This window comes from Pollicipes pollicipes, unplaced genomic scaffold (genome assembly GCF_011947565.3).
Source record: "Pollicipes pollicipes isolate AB1234 unplaced genomic scaffold, Ppol_2.1 Scaffold_6686;HRSCAF=7923_pilon_pilon_pilon, whole genome shotgun sequence".
In the NCBI taxonomy this organism is placed as follows: Eukaryota; Metazoa; Arthropoda; class Thecostraca; order Pollicipedomorpha; family Pollicipedidae; genus Pollicipes; species Pollicipes pollicipes.
Window position 1 is genome coordinate 13,440,483 of NW_023596921.1, and position 16,047 is coordinate 13,456,529.

General features: G+C 49.7%; 1 protein-coding gene and 1 long non-coding RNA gene across 2 annotated transcripts; both read right to left on the reverse strand.

Annotated features, from left to right (window-relative positions):
- Positions 1-8,237: 8,237 nt before the first annotated feature.
- On the reverse strand, positions 8,238-10,929 carry LOC119107940 (UDP-xylose and UDP-N-acetylglucosamine transporter-like). The gene is made up of 4 exons (XM_037231532.1): positions 10,909-10,929; positions 9,767-9,823; positions 9,016-9,186; positions 8,238-8,516 (listed from the first exon to the last, which is right to left on the reverse strand). Exons 1-4 carry the CDS (start codon positions 10,927-10,929, stop codon positions 8,238-8,240), a joined length of 528 nt encoding a protein of 175 aa, XP_037087427.1.
- A 1,523-nt stretch (positions 10,930-12,452) lies between these two features.
- On the reverse strand, positions 12,453-15,292 carry LOC119108471 (uncharacterized). Its single transcript, XR_005095297.1, has 4 exons — positions 15,207-15,292; positions 13,859-13,964; positions 12,921-13,034; positions 12,453-12,556 (listed from the first exon to the last, which is right to left on the reverse strand). It is a non-coding gene; the product is annotated as an uncharacterized LOC119108471 (long non-coding RNA).
- Positions 15,293-16,047: the final 755 nt, after the last annotated feature.

A 16,047-nucleotide genomic window follows, 5' to 3' on the forward strand; every position in this document is an offset into this window, starting at 1 on the left:
TCAACGTCCATCGGAGAGCGCAAGCGACCACGGCGACCGATGGGAGTACTGTGAGACGTTGGGCGAGACGCGGAAAAGTGGGTCAGGCAGGGGTCAGGGAGGTCCGCGAGGGCAACGGGCGAGACTCACAAAAAGGTCAGGCAGAGGCCAGGGAGACCCGTGACGGCAACGGACGAGACTCACAAAAGTGGTCAGGCAGAGGTCAGGGAGACCCGTGACGGCAACGGACGAGACTCACAAAATGGTCAGGTAGAGGTCAGGGAGGTCCGTGACGGCAACGGACGAGACCCACAAAATGGTCAGGTAGAGGTCAGGGAGGTCCATGACGGCAACGGACGAGACTCACAAAATGCAAACAAACTGATTCGTGGCGACTGTCCCATCAATCAACGATAAACTGCGGCCGAGATGGATATTTACAAACAAACAGTTGGTCACAAATTAAAAGTTCTTTATGTGGTAAAGTTTGAGCCAGGTGCCCGCCTGCTGACTAAAGAGATGTCGGCTAAACGCGCCCGGGTTTTACAGGAACTCTTGGACTGCGTGGAAAAGAAGCTGAGTATTTTTGGACGAGAACAGGGATGGAAGTTTGTATCTCTTAAGGAGGGAGAGGGGGCATGCCCCCAACGGAGATACAAATATAGGAAGGCTGGGCCGCCCAATATTGGGCTGCCTCCCCCCCCCCCCCCCCCCGGCATTTGGCTCGGCATTCACAACGTGGAGTCTGGCTCCCGATACCTCATCAGTTCCCTTGAAGTAAAGATAACTTAAGATTTTGTAGGGACTCACAATTAAGCAAAAGCGAGAAAAAATAGTTAAAACAGTACACAATAGCTTACGTAAAGCAAAACCCGCAAAAAGTTACATTTGTTAGTCACTAACTTCACACTGAATGCTTGTGCGTCATTGGGGCATGTCAACGCATCTGGGACTCTATGCAACGCCTACCTCTCTTCCTGGCAGAAAGGGCGGGCACCGCGAGGAATCAAACCCCTTGGTGAATGGTGAAACGAAAAAGCAATAACTTGTACGCATTGACTAAATAGTAATGCGACCTAACGCGAATATTAAAATACTGGAAGTGGCACCACAAAGCAGCGGAACTTTTAGAACTCGTAGACCATTGACGCGATATTTTTTAAGTAAAACATACTGCAAACTACCTGAAATGTGTAAAATATGTGTGCCGTTAACATAAAAATATTTCAGCATTGTGCTTGGTGTTTTGAATATCTTGAAGATGTACGAAAATGTATGACATCTGAATTGAAAAATATGGCACAAGCGATGCTTAAACCATATGAATTCTAGATATTAAAAGCACGAATGTTAAGTATACTGTGCCCCCGGCACGTAAAATCGCCTTGCATTCGAACTATAAGAGAGCTGTAGTATAACATAATAGTGGCTTGCAAATATATATATATATATATATATATATATATATATATATATATATATATATATACATATATATATATACATATATATATATATCGGCATAATATGCAATATAGCAATATCTACGTGTTTCGTGCGCAACTGCCTACGTATTTTCAACAAATTTTAGCATGTACAGTTACACGGACTCATGACGCAATGGCGTAATATCGATTGCTCGTGATGCTACAAATGACAGCTCCGTTCAGAGAATCTTCCTAGAAAACGCACGGGTAAATTTTCCTGGCCAGGAGCTGAAGGGACCTTTCGTACCAGCCCAGGACACTTAGCAATTGCTGATCTGGCGATATGGGGACCGGGGTGCCCTGCTCGATCCTGAGACTTCCAGAGAGATACATTATGCACCGGTCCCATCCCTGATGCGGCGGGCCCTCCCCCCCCCCCCCCCCCCCCTCCCTCTACACTATTGCAATATCCTCAGAAATTTTCTGTCTATGAAAAACAAAGCTTTTGAGGCCAGTTGAGACGTCCCCTGTAATTCGGAGTCATTGGAAAATGCAGATTATGACTCTCCCACACGAAAAATCTTGGTGCCACTTTGGGCCGATTGCGAATTTCGTCAAGATGAATCGCACCAAAACTCCTTTTGAACATAAAGGCCATGGCACCCCAAAATAAAGGTTTTGATGCATTTCACATAGAGCACTTTCAGGATTTCGTTCGGGGAGGACGACACAAAATTGCTGAGCCTCTTGAGAATGAAGGCTTGCGGCCCTTCATAATGCACTCTGGCATTGGGCGCTGCCGGAAATAAAGGGTCTGGTGTCGAAAAAAAGGTTTTCGTGATCCTTTGCCGAATGGTCTGATCTAAGGTTTCGTCAAACGAACAAGGCACATATGATGTAGTGCCCTTGGAAATCAGTGCCTCCCGAAATGAAACTGTGGGACCCTCTGCGGTGTTCCTAGAATGTGATGCCTCTTGGCAATAAATGCTTTGTGATTTAGAAATGACGATTTTCGCATTCCTCCACCATGAGGTTTTTTGTCATGAAGTGACACCAAACCCTCACGAGTGGTCCCAGGGGGCGGGTGGCATGGACCCATGCCCTCTGCCACCCACCCTCAGGATACACCACTGTCTCCATTGTTCGATTCCAATCAGAATGAGACCATCAATGTTAGACAGTTCTGGAGCAGAGCCATTACGTCGTTCAGTGAAGTACCTTCTTTCGTCCCTAGTGGCTGGTGCTTCAGGGAGAAGCCCAACGGCCACTTAAAATCACTGCCTTCCCTCAGCTCCCTGGAGCGGCCTCGAAGCGGCACCATTTGCGGGCATGCGCGGTGTTCACTATGAAAGTCAGGATGCTGTGGCCAAAGAGTGGCTGGTTTTTCTCTAGGAAATAATCCGTCTTTGAGCCACAACAGAATTCGAAATCGGTACGTCAAATTTCGGAAGCTTTGAGACGTCTATGACGAAATATCACTAAAAAGCAAGCGTCCATCTGCCATCCGCGCTCATCCTCAAAAGATGAGCTGTTGAGGATAAGCACAGCTCGAAATATTCGAGTACCGTCAATGTACTCGTTAAGTACTACAACGGCGCTTAACCAGAAACCTCCTGATATATCAAAGGTTGTTAACTCAACGTGAGAATCTTCTTATTTATTTTTTAGCTCATATTTGATCATAACTGAGCTCATAATACCACAAAAACCAGGAGATGAAACACTTTCTTTTATCAAACCTGAAGTATGACCAGCGTAAACAACATTCAAGAGGAAATGCGTCTGGGACATGGGGTGGGCAAGGTTCATGGGTTCGCTTTCTTGGGATAGCATGGGACGTTAGTAAACGACGTTTAGTAACGGACGTTCAAATTGGGTTGACTAATCTTAAATTTAACTTGAGTTGGTTCGAACTGGGCCTTAAGTTGCTTTGACACAGAAGTTCGACCTATTTAAATCGTGGGGGCGAGGCCTATGCCCGCCCGTCGGTGCCCCCCCCCCCCCTCTTCCCCCCCCCCCCAGGCCGACACCGGAGCCGGTTCGGCACAGGTGCGGCCGGCCAACTTACAGTGACACACGGCGGCGCAAATGTGCCGCAGACGAAGGAAACTATGTTGAAAATAATTTAGGTAAACCGATCAATAGACGATGCAGATACATGTCTTAAATGTATCAAATCGTTAGGATTTGGTTGAGGAGGAGGTAACAGTTTGCATCCGGCCCTCGCGTGATCTCGATATCCGGGTATCATCTCGTACGCGTCGCATTATGCCCTATGCGTCACGCTTTGTACTTGTTCCATTAGAATGCAAAACAGAAAAATCAAACTCAAGTTTTGATTCCTGTCTTAAAAGTCCTTATTTGCAAACCGGAGAAGCCGAATGCAATGCGAGTTCTGTACGCCAATAGCGTGGGCTTGGTCCGCCACCCGACATTAAATACTTGAACGCTCACATACACATCTAAAAACCTTCGCCTCTGATCAGGACCGAGCGGCCAGAATAACTGTCTGTGGGGCCCGGTGGCGGCGGCTCGCTGAGCAAGTGCCCACGAGACGCGATATCCTGATCCGTCGCCCGATTTCGCTACCGATCCCGAGTTAATAAGACCGCTCGGTAGAACAAACCACACGTCGTGCCAGGGTCATCCACACAATCTCACAACACGCCATCCATACAGTATAACAGCATGTCGATATAATAGGAGTACAATATGAGCGGTTCGAAAGCAGCTAATTCGGCCGTCAATAATGAGCAATGGGGTCGCCAACGTGTCGGTGCATAAAGCTGACCTTATACAACCCGCTGGGGAAACTATTGATGGCAAGCGAGGGCGAGGGCCAGGCCTATTTTCACGTTGTCGGAATCCAACACCTTCTGTCCTTTCGTTGGGGTAATTTTCGAAGCCTTAGCTTGACCGCATTGGATTTGAGACGGCACCCATAGCAGAACCTGACACGGCATTTGAAACTAGCTTTGTTGAAGATAGCAAAGCAATAATTATATTCTTCACAAGTCCTGTGAACTTTGATTTGACCCGGACAGCGCCTATGCCGGCAGACGGTCTGGAGCCGGAACCAGTGTCGCTGCGGCAGGCCACGTGCTTGCAGCGCCAGCCAGGCAAGTCGGCTCAAGGTTGTGCCGGTTCCCGCAGTGGGGGAGGGCAGACCAGATCCACCAGCACCGCCCACCCCGGGTCCGTCAAAACACTGCACGGCGGTCCATGGCGAAAACTTTGTGATCCTGCAATCGCGATCTGACTGCATGATCGCGGCTGGTCCTGCTCTGGTTAGGTTTTCAAACTGAAAGTCATCGAGCCGAAACTTCAAGGTTCCTTTCAATCAACGTTCGTCCCCGGCGCGGTACAGCCACCTTAAAGCCGCCAGGTCCAACGCACAAGTCTGGACAATCTTTTTCCAACGCACGCACAAGGACGGGATCATAAATTTTTGACAGGCTTTGAAACCACTGATCGCAGCGCCATGTAGTTCTCTGCACGGGATAGTCTCAGCAAAAAGTGGCTTAGCTCTTATAAAATATGACACAACATTTCACGGCACTCGAAGGCGTTCCTCTTCTTATCGATCTTGACTTGCAACATTGCTATGTGACGATAATTTTACCCATACCTTCAGACTATCTTTGCTGCACCATGAAAAGTTCACCAACAATGAGCTCAATTCTTTCAGAGCCACGCAGCAACAGCTTCAAGCCATTTAAGCGCAGGGCGACCCACCAGGCGGCGCATTTAAGCAGCATTGCAACATTGCCATGATTTCCCTCCCGATGCGATTAATACGCGCTCAGGGGGGGTCACATTGACCCCCCCTCCAAAGATTTTTCCGGAAGTATTTCTGAATAGCGCGGCTATGCCGCGCCAAATTTTGCATACCAGTAGACAGTTGAATAGCGGATCATTTGTTATCAAACATTTAGATGTACCTTGTGAGGCCGCTGGCCTACGGTAGGCCAAAGTAAGGACATGGATTCAGCGAAATCAACTTCTATGGAATCGTTCAGTCTGATGCAACAGCGGAGTATTAGACGAAACAATACATCTCTGAGATACTTCCTTAGGCGATACAACAATTGAATGAGCAAACTGCATTGAGCTAGGGTCAGGCATGAGGGTCAGACCAAGGTCAAAACCAGCCTGTTTCATTACTCTAGGGCTTGCGGCATGGGGTAGCTTCTGGTGCTCATTTTGAATTTATTGATAATAGGAACGGCATTATACATCTTTCATGCATTTCTTTACAGTCAGAGTAGGTCACTCACCATGACCCAGGTCGCCATTTTGTTTTTAGGAACATACTGCCTGGCGTAATCTTTGCCGTTTATTCAAATACGAAACTCAAAAGTCTTAAATGATTTTGACCGCCGTGGCCTTCAGACGGTCAAACCAGATCACTGATCTTAAATGATTAAGTGACCTTTTGCTTAGAACAGATAATTAGGTTCTGGGGGCACTTTGGAGATCCCGCTGGATTTTGACTTGTTTGACCTTATTTGACCCCAAGGTCGTGACTTAGGGACCTCAAACTTTGACCTAAGTGAGTTCGCATACAGGGCAACACACGCTGTGAATTTGGTGTCTCTAGTTCTTCCAGTTCCTGAGATCTCAGGCGGTCAAATTGACCCCCAACCGGGCGAAGGGTATCCAACCGGCCACCCGGGCGCGTGTTAACATCGGACAGGTAAACTTAGCAAATCGCCAAGAACTCTCGATCAAGAGAAAAGCCCTTTCAGAAAGGTCATGTCTCGATGTCGGCGATCCGCTGCGGCAACGACACGAAACTCACCAATGCTGACGAAGAAAAAAACGAGTCATGGTACCGGCAAACATACGGACGGACGCGTGCGGGCGTCTCACTTTATCTTATTGGGACCGGGCGCATAGCGCAGGCCGATGAGCCACATCAGTGGTTGCGGAAGCCGCCCGTGACAAGTCGGTGGGCTCACCGGGGCTAACCAGGACCCCGAACGAAAGCCGAGACGCGGCGCCACCTCGGCGGAAAAGGCAAACTCAGTACTCGGCGGCTCCCCTTTCGACATCACCACCAACACCCTCTCGAGCTACCTGTTTGACTCGACGTCACACGCCCAGTTTGACCGAAAGTTCCGCAACGCAGTCCAAACCGGACCTTAAATGTCAAGGCCAGCTTGGGCACGAATTCGTCGGGCTCGCCGCTGCCTCGGCTGCAGCCGGCTCCGCGCGCTCGAGCAAAAACCGTGGATTCCGCGGTCCTTAGTGCGATTTTTAGGAACGCTGTCAGATCTGCAGGCGGCCAGGGCTTCCGCCCTGCTACAGCCGCCGGGCCTCCACGATGCGGTTTATCTGAGCCGGACCACGTAAGCTACTCAGGAATGAAGCGCCGTCTGTAGCGCGGTTCCATACGACCCGCATCTGCCCAAACTATACGCGCTTTTCGCGAGACTGGTCAGTCAACAAAAACTGCAGTCAAATTGATTTCCTCTACATAAGTTGGCAGGCCTGGCCGGAGCAACAGCCAGGCAATTATCACGTCAATCAGCCGCTTATTAGCCATTTTCAACTCCATTACCTGATGTTTTGGTGCACCCCGCACGACGGCAGTTGCTCGGCATCATCACCGGCAGCTGATGACGCCATCATCGCCTCGCTCGTCCCACGCCGTGCCCAGCGCCCGACTGGTATTGGTACCATCCAAGGCTCAATTGGAGTCACCACACTCTCCTCAGGCCACACAGCGCGTCTTCCCCGCAGAAGCTGGCAGTTGGCCGCAGAACAAAGTGTGCTTCTCAGTCTGTTTGCGTCATGGAACATTGAAACAAAATAAACTCGCACGTCCTGACACTGGCGGGATTTGAAACTAGCGAAGCGCGTCCCCAGGTGTGCGGCGAGTGGTCCGCGTAGCACGATCAGGATCCGCAAAACCACTGGCATTACCACCGTAAAACAGGCCATTTCCAAGCCCGCATTTTTTCATGCCCGAGGAGTTTCTTTCGCCCAGAGGCTTCCGGCTCGTTTGGCTCATTGTTTCCAATTGGAGGTTCGTATCTGTATGCCATGCGTTTTCTTACTCTTTTTTGGGGGGAGGGGAGGGGCGGGGGCAGCAGTTTATGTTGATCTTATCAGCCATGGTCGGGCTAATTAATGCAATGCTGTTAAGCGCCCGTTCGTTTGCACCATCAACGCAAAATGGGACAAGCTAATAACGATAGATATTATATCCAGTGAGGCCGTCTTCATGTCCAAACGCCACCTGTCATGCCCACGCAATGCGAAGCTGTAAGCCTGGGCCATTTAAATGCCTGAGATAACGTTAGCAGGTTCGGGTGGGCTCGGGTGGCGTTGATGCAGCGGCGGGAGGGGGCACAACGGACGGCTCGAATTTCAAAGGTGTTTGTTTTCCCGGACAGGTGCGGAACCTCCATGGCAGGCGTAGAAAGGTAGGCATCGAGTCATAACCGCCAATCCACGCCAGACAGATCTACGCCACACACTTGACCCCTATTTCGTAATATTTTGGTGGAACTTATCCACTCTTCTTTCTGCATATTTAGCGTGTCCAGCTTCTCACGCCGATAGTGACAAAACACTAGAAAAGGTATATATAAGTGTCATACAGGGAAGTGTATCAAAAGGTTCACAACTTACCTTTTAGATGATATTGGTATGTAGGCTCCTTGATCGCATATCTTGAAGAAAAACCGCCGCGGACCATGGCACCAGCCCCCCCCCCCCCCCCATCCCCACCCACTTCCGTGGAACGAGGGACGAAACGAGGTTAAAGCGCACGCGGTCTAAGGTGACGCTCGATCGAGGGAAGCATCGACTTAACGGGGACGCTCAATTTACGCCAGAGTCTGCAAAACAATGCCTCAAGCAATCTGCACCAACATCAGTGTGCTGTATGCCTGCTGCACTGACAGACACGAACACGTCATGCGGACACGCCTCCATGCCAAAAGGATACTGTGTGACCACGTTGCAGGCGAGGAAGAACCAGAGCCGCGGAACGGCCACCGGCAGCAGCGGCAGTGCCAGCGGCTCCGACGCCGAGAACAGCGCCGCGTGGTGGCCGATGTCGGAAGCTAGCAGCAGGAAGCCGGGCAGCGGCAGCGCGTGCTGCAGGGAGTGAGCAGTGACTTCAGCGGGCGGCCAGGTGGGTCGGGCTGGCCGCGGCGGCGCCGGCCCTCGCTGACGTTCATCTGTCGTCGTTGGCACTTTGGGCGATCAGAGCAGGGCGGCCAACCCACACAAACTGAGCAGAGCACGCAAATCAAATAACACAATAATATCCCGTCCTTAACCGGCGCCGCCGCTTCTTTGAACTGACACGAGAACCCACGACGCTTCTCAAGCATAATTCACCAGTCCCTATCCGTGGACCGTCGACTGTCTATCCCCTTGCAAACTTCCCACGGCTGTGACCGCGGCAGACAACACACGCTCTGCGATGCACTCCGCAGAGCACGATAAATCGCGGGTGCTTCAACTGGACCACCTCTCCTAATCTCGAAAGACAGCCTCCTCCCCAGAGACTAGCTGCCCATGATGCCCCCCCCCCCCTCCCCCTCCCCGCCGTACCCCGCACGATCGTCACATGCGGGGAACGACGCCATACCGTGAAGAAGAGAGCCTGCTGCGAGTGCTTGCCGAAGGTGGTGTACAGCACCTCCTGATAGATGCCGAGTCGGGCTGACAGCAGGAGCGCCGAGGTGAGCAGCGCCACGCCGATCGTCATGGTGACGGTGCTATCCGGGCCGCCGTCGGCGCCTGGCTCAGCAGCGCCGCCCTGGCGGAGGCCGCAGTCAATAGAGCTACGGAGCGGGGACACGAGAGGGCAGTCTGGAGCGCGCTGCCAGAGGCAGGCTGCAGAACAAAGGCAGCCGAATCGGAGACGAGGAGGTGCATTAAATGAAAATAGCAGCACTGATACGCTCTAGGTTTATTAATAATACCACGCTTTCCTCCGTCTCGGACCGCGTTACAAGAGCAGCGCTGCACCACTTATCATGGACATACGGAATAACTTAACTGAGATGGAGGTGTGAAACGAAGTCAGGCTTACTGTGCGAGGACGCCAACGGCATCTGACCTTTAAGTTTTAAAACATTACAGAGATATTTAAGCATCATTTGCAACCACACCAAGGCGTAGCCTTACTCCTCCTCCTCCTTCTCTAACGCTTGGCTTACGCTCCCTGGAAGCCTCTTCTTCCGCGCGTAACGCAATATATGGCGGCCCAAAATCAAAGGCTGTCATTCAGTCAACTCATCGGTCCCCAGCAGCCAGATGGCCACCCCGGCAGCGAGCCGAGCCGGAGGTACAGGCCAGAGCGGCACGTCGAGTCGGTGCGCTGGTGCGGCACTCACCCGCGACGCGTACGTGCACAGGCCGATGCCGGCCGAGATGGCCACGACGGCGGCGTTCTGTGCAGCGGGTATAGCGGCCTAGTACCACCATTCCATCAGCAGGTTGGCCACCAGCGACCCTGGTGACGCGAGACATTCGCTGAGGCGTCAGTGGATACGGGTCGGCCCCTCAAACAATGGCAGACATGGGCCGGCCGCCCGGACAATGGTAGACAAGGGGTGTCCCCCCCCCCTCCCCCCCAAACAATGGCAGACCTGGGCCGGCCGACCGGACAATGGCAGACATGGGCTGCTCCCCCTCCCCAAACAATGACAGACATGGGCCGCCCCCCCCCAAAAAAGGTAGACACAGGCAAGCTGCTCAAACAACGGTAGACACGGGCCAGTCGCTAAGACAACGGTAGACTCAGGACAGAAGCTCAGACACCGCGAGACACTGGCTGGCCGCTTCAGATACCAAGCTGACAAGATACAGGTTCTCAGACAACAGCAGAACGGAGCGGCCACTCAGACATTCCGCGGACAGGAGACACTCAGACAACAGCAGACGCGGACTAAGGCCACCCAGACATCAGCGGACACGATACGGACACTCAGACAACAGCCAGTCCTGGACCGGCCGCTCAGACACCAGGGGACACAGATACAAACAGTTCAAACATTGCGAGACATGGTCCGGCCGCATAGACAACGGCAGACATGGGCCGGCCGCTCAGGCAACGACAGACAGGACAGAGGCTAAGACAGGGCTGACACGGGCCCTTCTGCCGGACGGGTGGGCGCTAAATCACATTACAGACAGACAGGGCACGATAGAAAGCGTACGAGCAGACAGGCCGGAATTAAATGATTCTACAATGACCCTTGGTCGCCTGAAACAGTACACCAGACTATGTCTGGCAATGCAGGCGAAGAGAACAGACACAATCCACACGTACACGCTCGTCAGATATTCACATCCTCATCATAACACAATCACATGAAGCATTAGAAACGACACGCTTCTATGACAGTGTGACGAGGCGTTCGGGCTTCAGGCCGTCACGTGTGACAGCCGTGGGTCGGAAAAAGGAAGCTGAGTCATACAACGGAAGCGGCCTCATGACAAGGCGTGCTCATTAAAACCACTCGAACGAACCCACTTCCGTCAGCCTGAACGCCATCAACAAAGAGCAAACTATCGGCTTCTCTCACAGCACATCAACCGACGTTCTGTGGAGTGTCCTGCACAGTTACGCCAAGTTCACAGCACGGCACAAGTTGTGAGAGCCAGGGCAGCGATTTCGTCGTCACTTATCTCGCACAGGCAGGTAAATTGCTGGTGCAGTCACTGTGTTGTCAGCTGTCACTGTGTTGTTGGGCTATAAAGCCGAACCGAGCTTTGTCAGATTTTTGTCGAATTTGTCACAAACTACGTCCGTTGTTCCGATTAATAACACCAAAATAAGACGTTCTCGTGAGCTGCACCGATAGGCCATCCTCCGCACAGTAGCGAGGTAGTGTGTGCCGACTTCATGTCAGATGCAAGAACAAAAAAGCACAGTAGTCATTTTCGTGGTCTTCCACACTCATTCCAGTTGTTTTACACTACCTCGTACGGTTGGCCTGTCCGGGTGGGTCAAATGGGGTCAAATCACTTAAAGCTGACTCTCCGTAGCTTGCATGGACCCCGAAATAAACCAAATTTAAGTCAAAGTACGTGATCATTTAATCCCAACGGGTCACTGTGAATTCACCGGAGGTCATTCCACGCCATTTACCTGGACTGCGCACTTACATCACGCACGAAGATGATATTGATAAAATTATACCAAATAAAGTAAACAAGTAACGTTTGACGTTACTTTGGCTGGATAAAACAGTGACCTGAGACCTGCAGCCTTGATCTGATGTTAGCTTGATACTGATATCCCTCAGAACCACTGAGGCGGTCCAACTATCTTGTTCACGATATGCATACACAATCCAACTTGACACCACCGTCACGAATTGACCTAGTGCGATCATATCCCGGAAATACGATCATACCCGGAAATACGATCATACCCTGGAAATACGATCACATCCTGGAAATGCGATCATACCCTGGAAATACGACCATATGACGGAAATATGATCATACCCTGGAAATACGATCATGCCCGGAAATACGATCATACACTGGAAATACGATCATACCCCGGAAATACGATCGCACCCCGGAAATACGATCATACCCTGTAAATATCACCGTAAATGTTATGGGAAGAAATCACCAAGCCTAAAGTGATCTCCAGGTAAACAGATCTTAGCCGCACCACCAATCGTCTGCACAGTTTATCCGCACTCTCGCCCGTCGTTCATTGCTCGTAAAGCAGCCCCAAGGACGTGACGACGCAGCTACTTTAACCCACACCACCGAGTTTGAGTGGATGGTGACCATCAAGGATCGATCCCGTGCAGTCTGGGTCACATGATCTCGTACGCGACACAAAGCACGCCCTCCGACCCACGTGGTGCGGCGTATGAGGGCAAGGTCCACACCACGATTGTTCCACTGCCCGGGCGCATTATGACGACGGGGGTTTTAGGGATATTAATGACTACTTTGAGTGAATATCCGTGGCCTGGGGGAGTGCTGGTTCCAAGCCTCATAAAGCGCACGTCTGTGCATTTAGGCATAAATGACAATATCAGCGTAGTCTTACCGCTTTAAAGATCATATGCAATGGCATAGGGATGCCAAAGTTCAGGGCATAATTGTTGATGACGCTGACGACAAAGAAGAGTCCCACCATGAGGAAGTACTTGCTGAAAAGAAAGAACCATCACATATGAAACATGCATGAGATCATGCTCTTACAATGTCACCACTTTGCTGAATACGCTGTCGGAATTTTTCGTTTGCACATTTGAGAACGCGTTACATTCAGAAGCGTTCGGGGGGCATGTGGTTCATCAATATATCGGAAACGGAAAATATCCGAAACATTAAGTGTTCCGACACAAAACACGAGATCGGAGCTTACAGGAAGCATAGCAAAATAAAAGTAACGTATGTGACCTAATGTTACCCAGTGCTCTACTGCTGATTTTGAACACTCAGTACACGACATCACAAACGCACTGCGCCTTTCACAACGTTAAATATGTGCCAACATACACCAATACGTACCTTACTGGTATCGCCGAGCGCACGGTTCCACACTTCATGGTGAACACAAATCCGTGTACAGCGATGAACAAAAACTGCGAGAACGTTATGATGTTTCCTGAGCCAGGATGTGCACTGAAATATACCAGGTTTTTGAGCACAAAAACCTGCACAAACATGGAACGGCTTCTAAGTGAGACTCATTCTGACTAGATCGATCTAAACTATATTACAGTCATGATTCACTTCTGGGAGTGAAAATTTGTGTGAGGATTGCTTAAGGGCTTGGTTTCACCTAAATTAAATTTTGACCCAAGCTGCAGCATGCTCTACTGATTCATGTGGCACGCTCATTTTCGTATGGGAATTCCTCATTATATTGCCATCATTGTTAAGGTTCTAATGTCGGGGTGGACCAAATGGAGAGCAACTACATGGCAGATGATACTTCAATTATGACAGCATTTCACCGCAAGTTTTTGATAATTGATTACAGTATTTGATTGCGCTGTCATCGTAGACGCGAAAGAAAAGACAACATCTTGAGTTGTTTGAGGTTTGCATTCGGGCCGAAAAGCTGCTATGATCGATCCAAATTCTTAGCCAGTTCTAAAAAAAGAAAATTTAAATATGCGTGGACAATCTAATAAGAAAGAGAGGAAATCCATTTGAAGAAGTTACGGACAGAACACCATCCCTTCAACTCATGTTACTGAGCTGCAATCCTTCCCTTTGGTTATCATTAACAGAACTGTACAAACACTTGCACTTTGGGCGACCAAATCATGGTGCACAAGCAGCAAAACTATGCAGCCTTTGCTAAGTTGCTGTTAGATTTGATGAACCATCAAACATGTACAAAACGAAAATGACAAAACTAATGATTCTGCCCCCTTGGCAAAGGCCCTCGCCAGCACAACATCTTTCTGTCACCCAGGCTGGGACTGGCTGCTGCTCACGTGGTCAACAGCTCCAAGAAGACAACGTTGGAGCAGCACCCGAGCAGCACCAGCACGATGGCAAGGGTCGGCTGCATGTCTGCTGGCAGCCTCACAGCCCTGGAGCCTGCAGCCCAGCAGAGAAGGTCAACCATAGCAGTTGTGAAAATTACTGCTCACACATCAGCTCAGGGCACATCCTATCAGAAACAGATTAATTTTACTCAGATCACAGTCAAATTAGCACCTGCCTAGCAGGGGCTAGGATTTCAACAAGTCAGCAATAGGTCAGCTTGCTCACTGGCATTGTGCTATCTATGCACTAATAAAGATTGTTGTGATATTTGCAACATAAAATGGCATTGCACTAGTTAGGTACCAATAACAATTGGTGTGATGTTTGTACATAAAATGACATTGCACTAGCACTAGCACTAAAATGACATAGGCATTAATAACAATTGGTGTGATATTTCCAGCATAAAACTAGGTAAAACTGAAGTGCTATGAAGCAGCTGACAGCTAAAGTTCATGCATGGTGGTGCTAGCCATTCCTTTCTGCCAAGAGCCAGTAAAGCCCCATACACCCTTTTATTAGTCAGTAATGACTGGTCATTTAACTATCCCAGGGAGTCCCCTTACATCTGCTATGCAACTTTGAAAGCTCCACACACATACACACACACTGAGCACAAAGATGCACAGTAGCCTAACATTGCTAATAACTTATGTAACTTGGCCCAAAATTGTTTCACTTAAAAAAATGAGCTGTCTCATTTATTAAGATATTTTCACATTGATAGCAATACCACACTTGGCATGACCTCATGAGCTTGACAAAATCATTAGCTGAATGCACAGATCCTGTCAAAGTTGGGCATATTTCTCCTTAACTTTTGTCTGATCCTTTATGCTTACACCAGCCAATAGTTTTGTTGTGCTGTTTGTGGGCGACATGGACAGATTGGGTTTCCCCATGCGTGTACAGATACTAGTGCAGATAGCACCACGAAAAGCCCCATTATTTCAGAGGGGAAATAAAAAGCTCAGGAAATATGCATGACATTAACACAATGTGAAGAACACAGAGGGATAACCGTCACTTTTCTTGTACATGATGTGTTGTCTCAGCTAAAACACATTCGGGCACTTGTATGTGATGATACCACAATGCCCAATCAAGGCTTACTTATTAGCTGCAACCATTCATAGAAGCACAAAACTGGAGAAAAAGAGCAGCACAGACGACCACGTTTCAAATCTCAACCCTGCCCAGCGCTGTTACGTGCTCGGCTGGTGTAATGAAAGACTGAACATACGGTTCACAACTCTGGCGATAACACTAGATACGTATGAAGACAGCTTGAACCTTATATGCGGCGGTGAGTATTTAACTTCTGCAATACTTGGAAAATAGCCTTTCAGTCCACATAAAGACGCCCGTCACCCTCTCACGCCGTGCTAACGGAGTTGACTGCCGGCCCGGCGAATACCGTTCCTAAACGTCACTATTGCGGGCTTTGTGTAGAATTTGGTATCATAATTCCTTTACAGCATTGCTTGTGAATCCTCGCCGAACCCAGCACGGGCGTGGGGCTGTGACCTCGAACGCGTTATGAAATCGAACCGTGATAAATGAATCCTAGCACTGTTTTGTGGCAGCTGTTTCAAAGTATTTCATTTCAGGGATATGCAGCTGTGTCTGATGGCGTGGCAAAATCAACCCTGGCCACGCTCAGTCTGTCGTCAGCACATTTGTCAGCACCAATCACAGCCCAATATTCTCACTACGTCAGGTCACGTGACCACAAAGTCACATGACCTTTGACGGCACGCGCCGACCTTGCTGCCAGGACCTTTTTTTGTTAGCCCGTCGACATGAGTATTTAGTCCGGTATATCTTAAAACGCTGTTTACGGTAAAGATGTATTGCAAAACTGCTGATTTGCGCAACTGTTCATGCTTTGCTCCCAGGCAACTACTGCTCTCAACACAAAATTGACAAGCAAAATATATTTGTGGTGCCCGCCCTTCCTGCCAGGGCGGGTGACGTCAATGAAACCAGCATCTGAGTGCATCGTTAAGCATCAAGCGCGCGTGCTGTTCTACTCTTGTCATCTCCTGTCCTGTGCTGTTATCTATCATGTTCTGTCTATCCCCTATCTATCTTATCTACATCTCATCATTCCCTCATCCCGTTCAACCTTGTC

Excerpts from the sequence above, each read along its gene's own strand:
- LOC119107940 (XM_037231532.1), bottom strand. The coding sequence starts at position 10,929 with ATGGCGTTCAGGCTGACGGAA. Across the intron at positions 9,187-9,766 it reads TGTGCACGTACGCGTCGCGG|GGCGGCGCTGCTGAGCCAGG; the intron begins GTGAGTGCCGCA and ends GGCCTCCGCCAG. Across the intron at positions 8,517-9,015 it reads AGCAGGCTCTCTTCTTCACG|CACGCGCTGCCGCTGCCCGG; the intron begins GTATGGCGTCGT and ends CACTCCCTGCAG.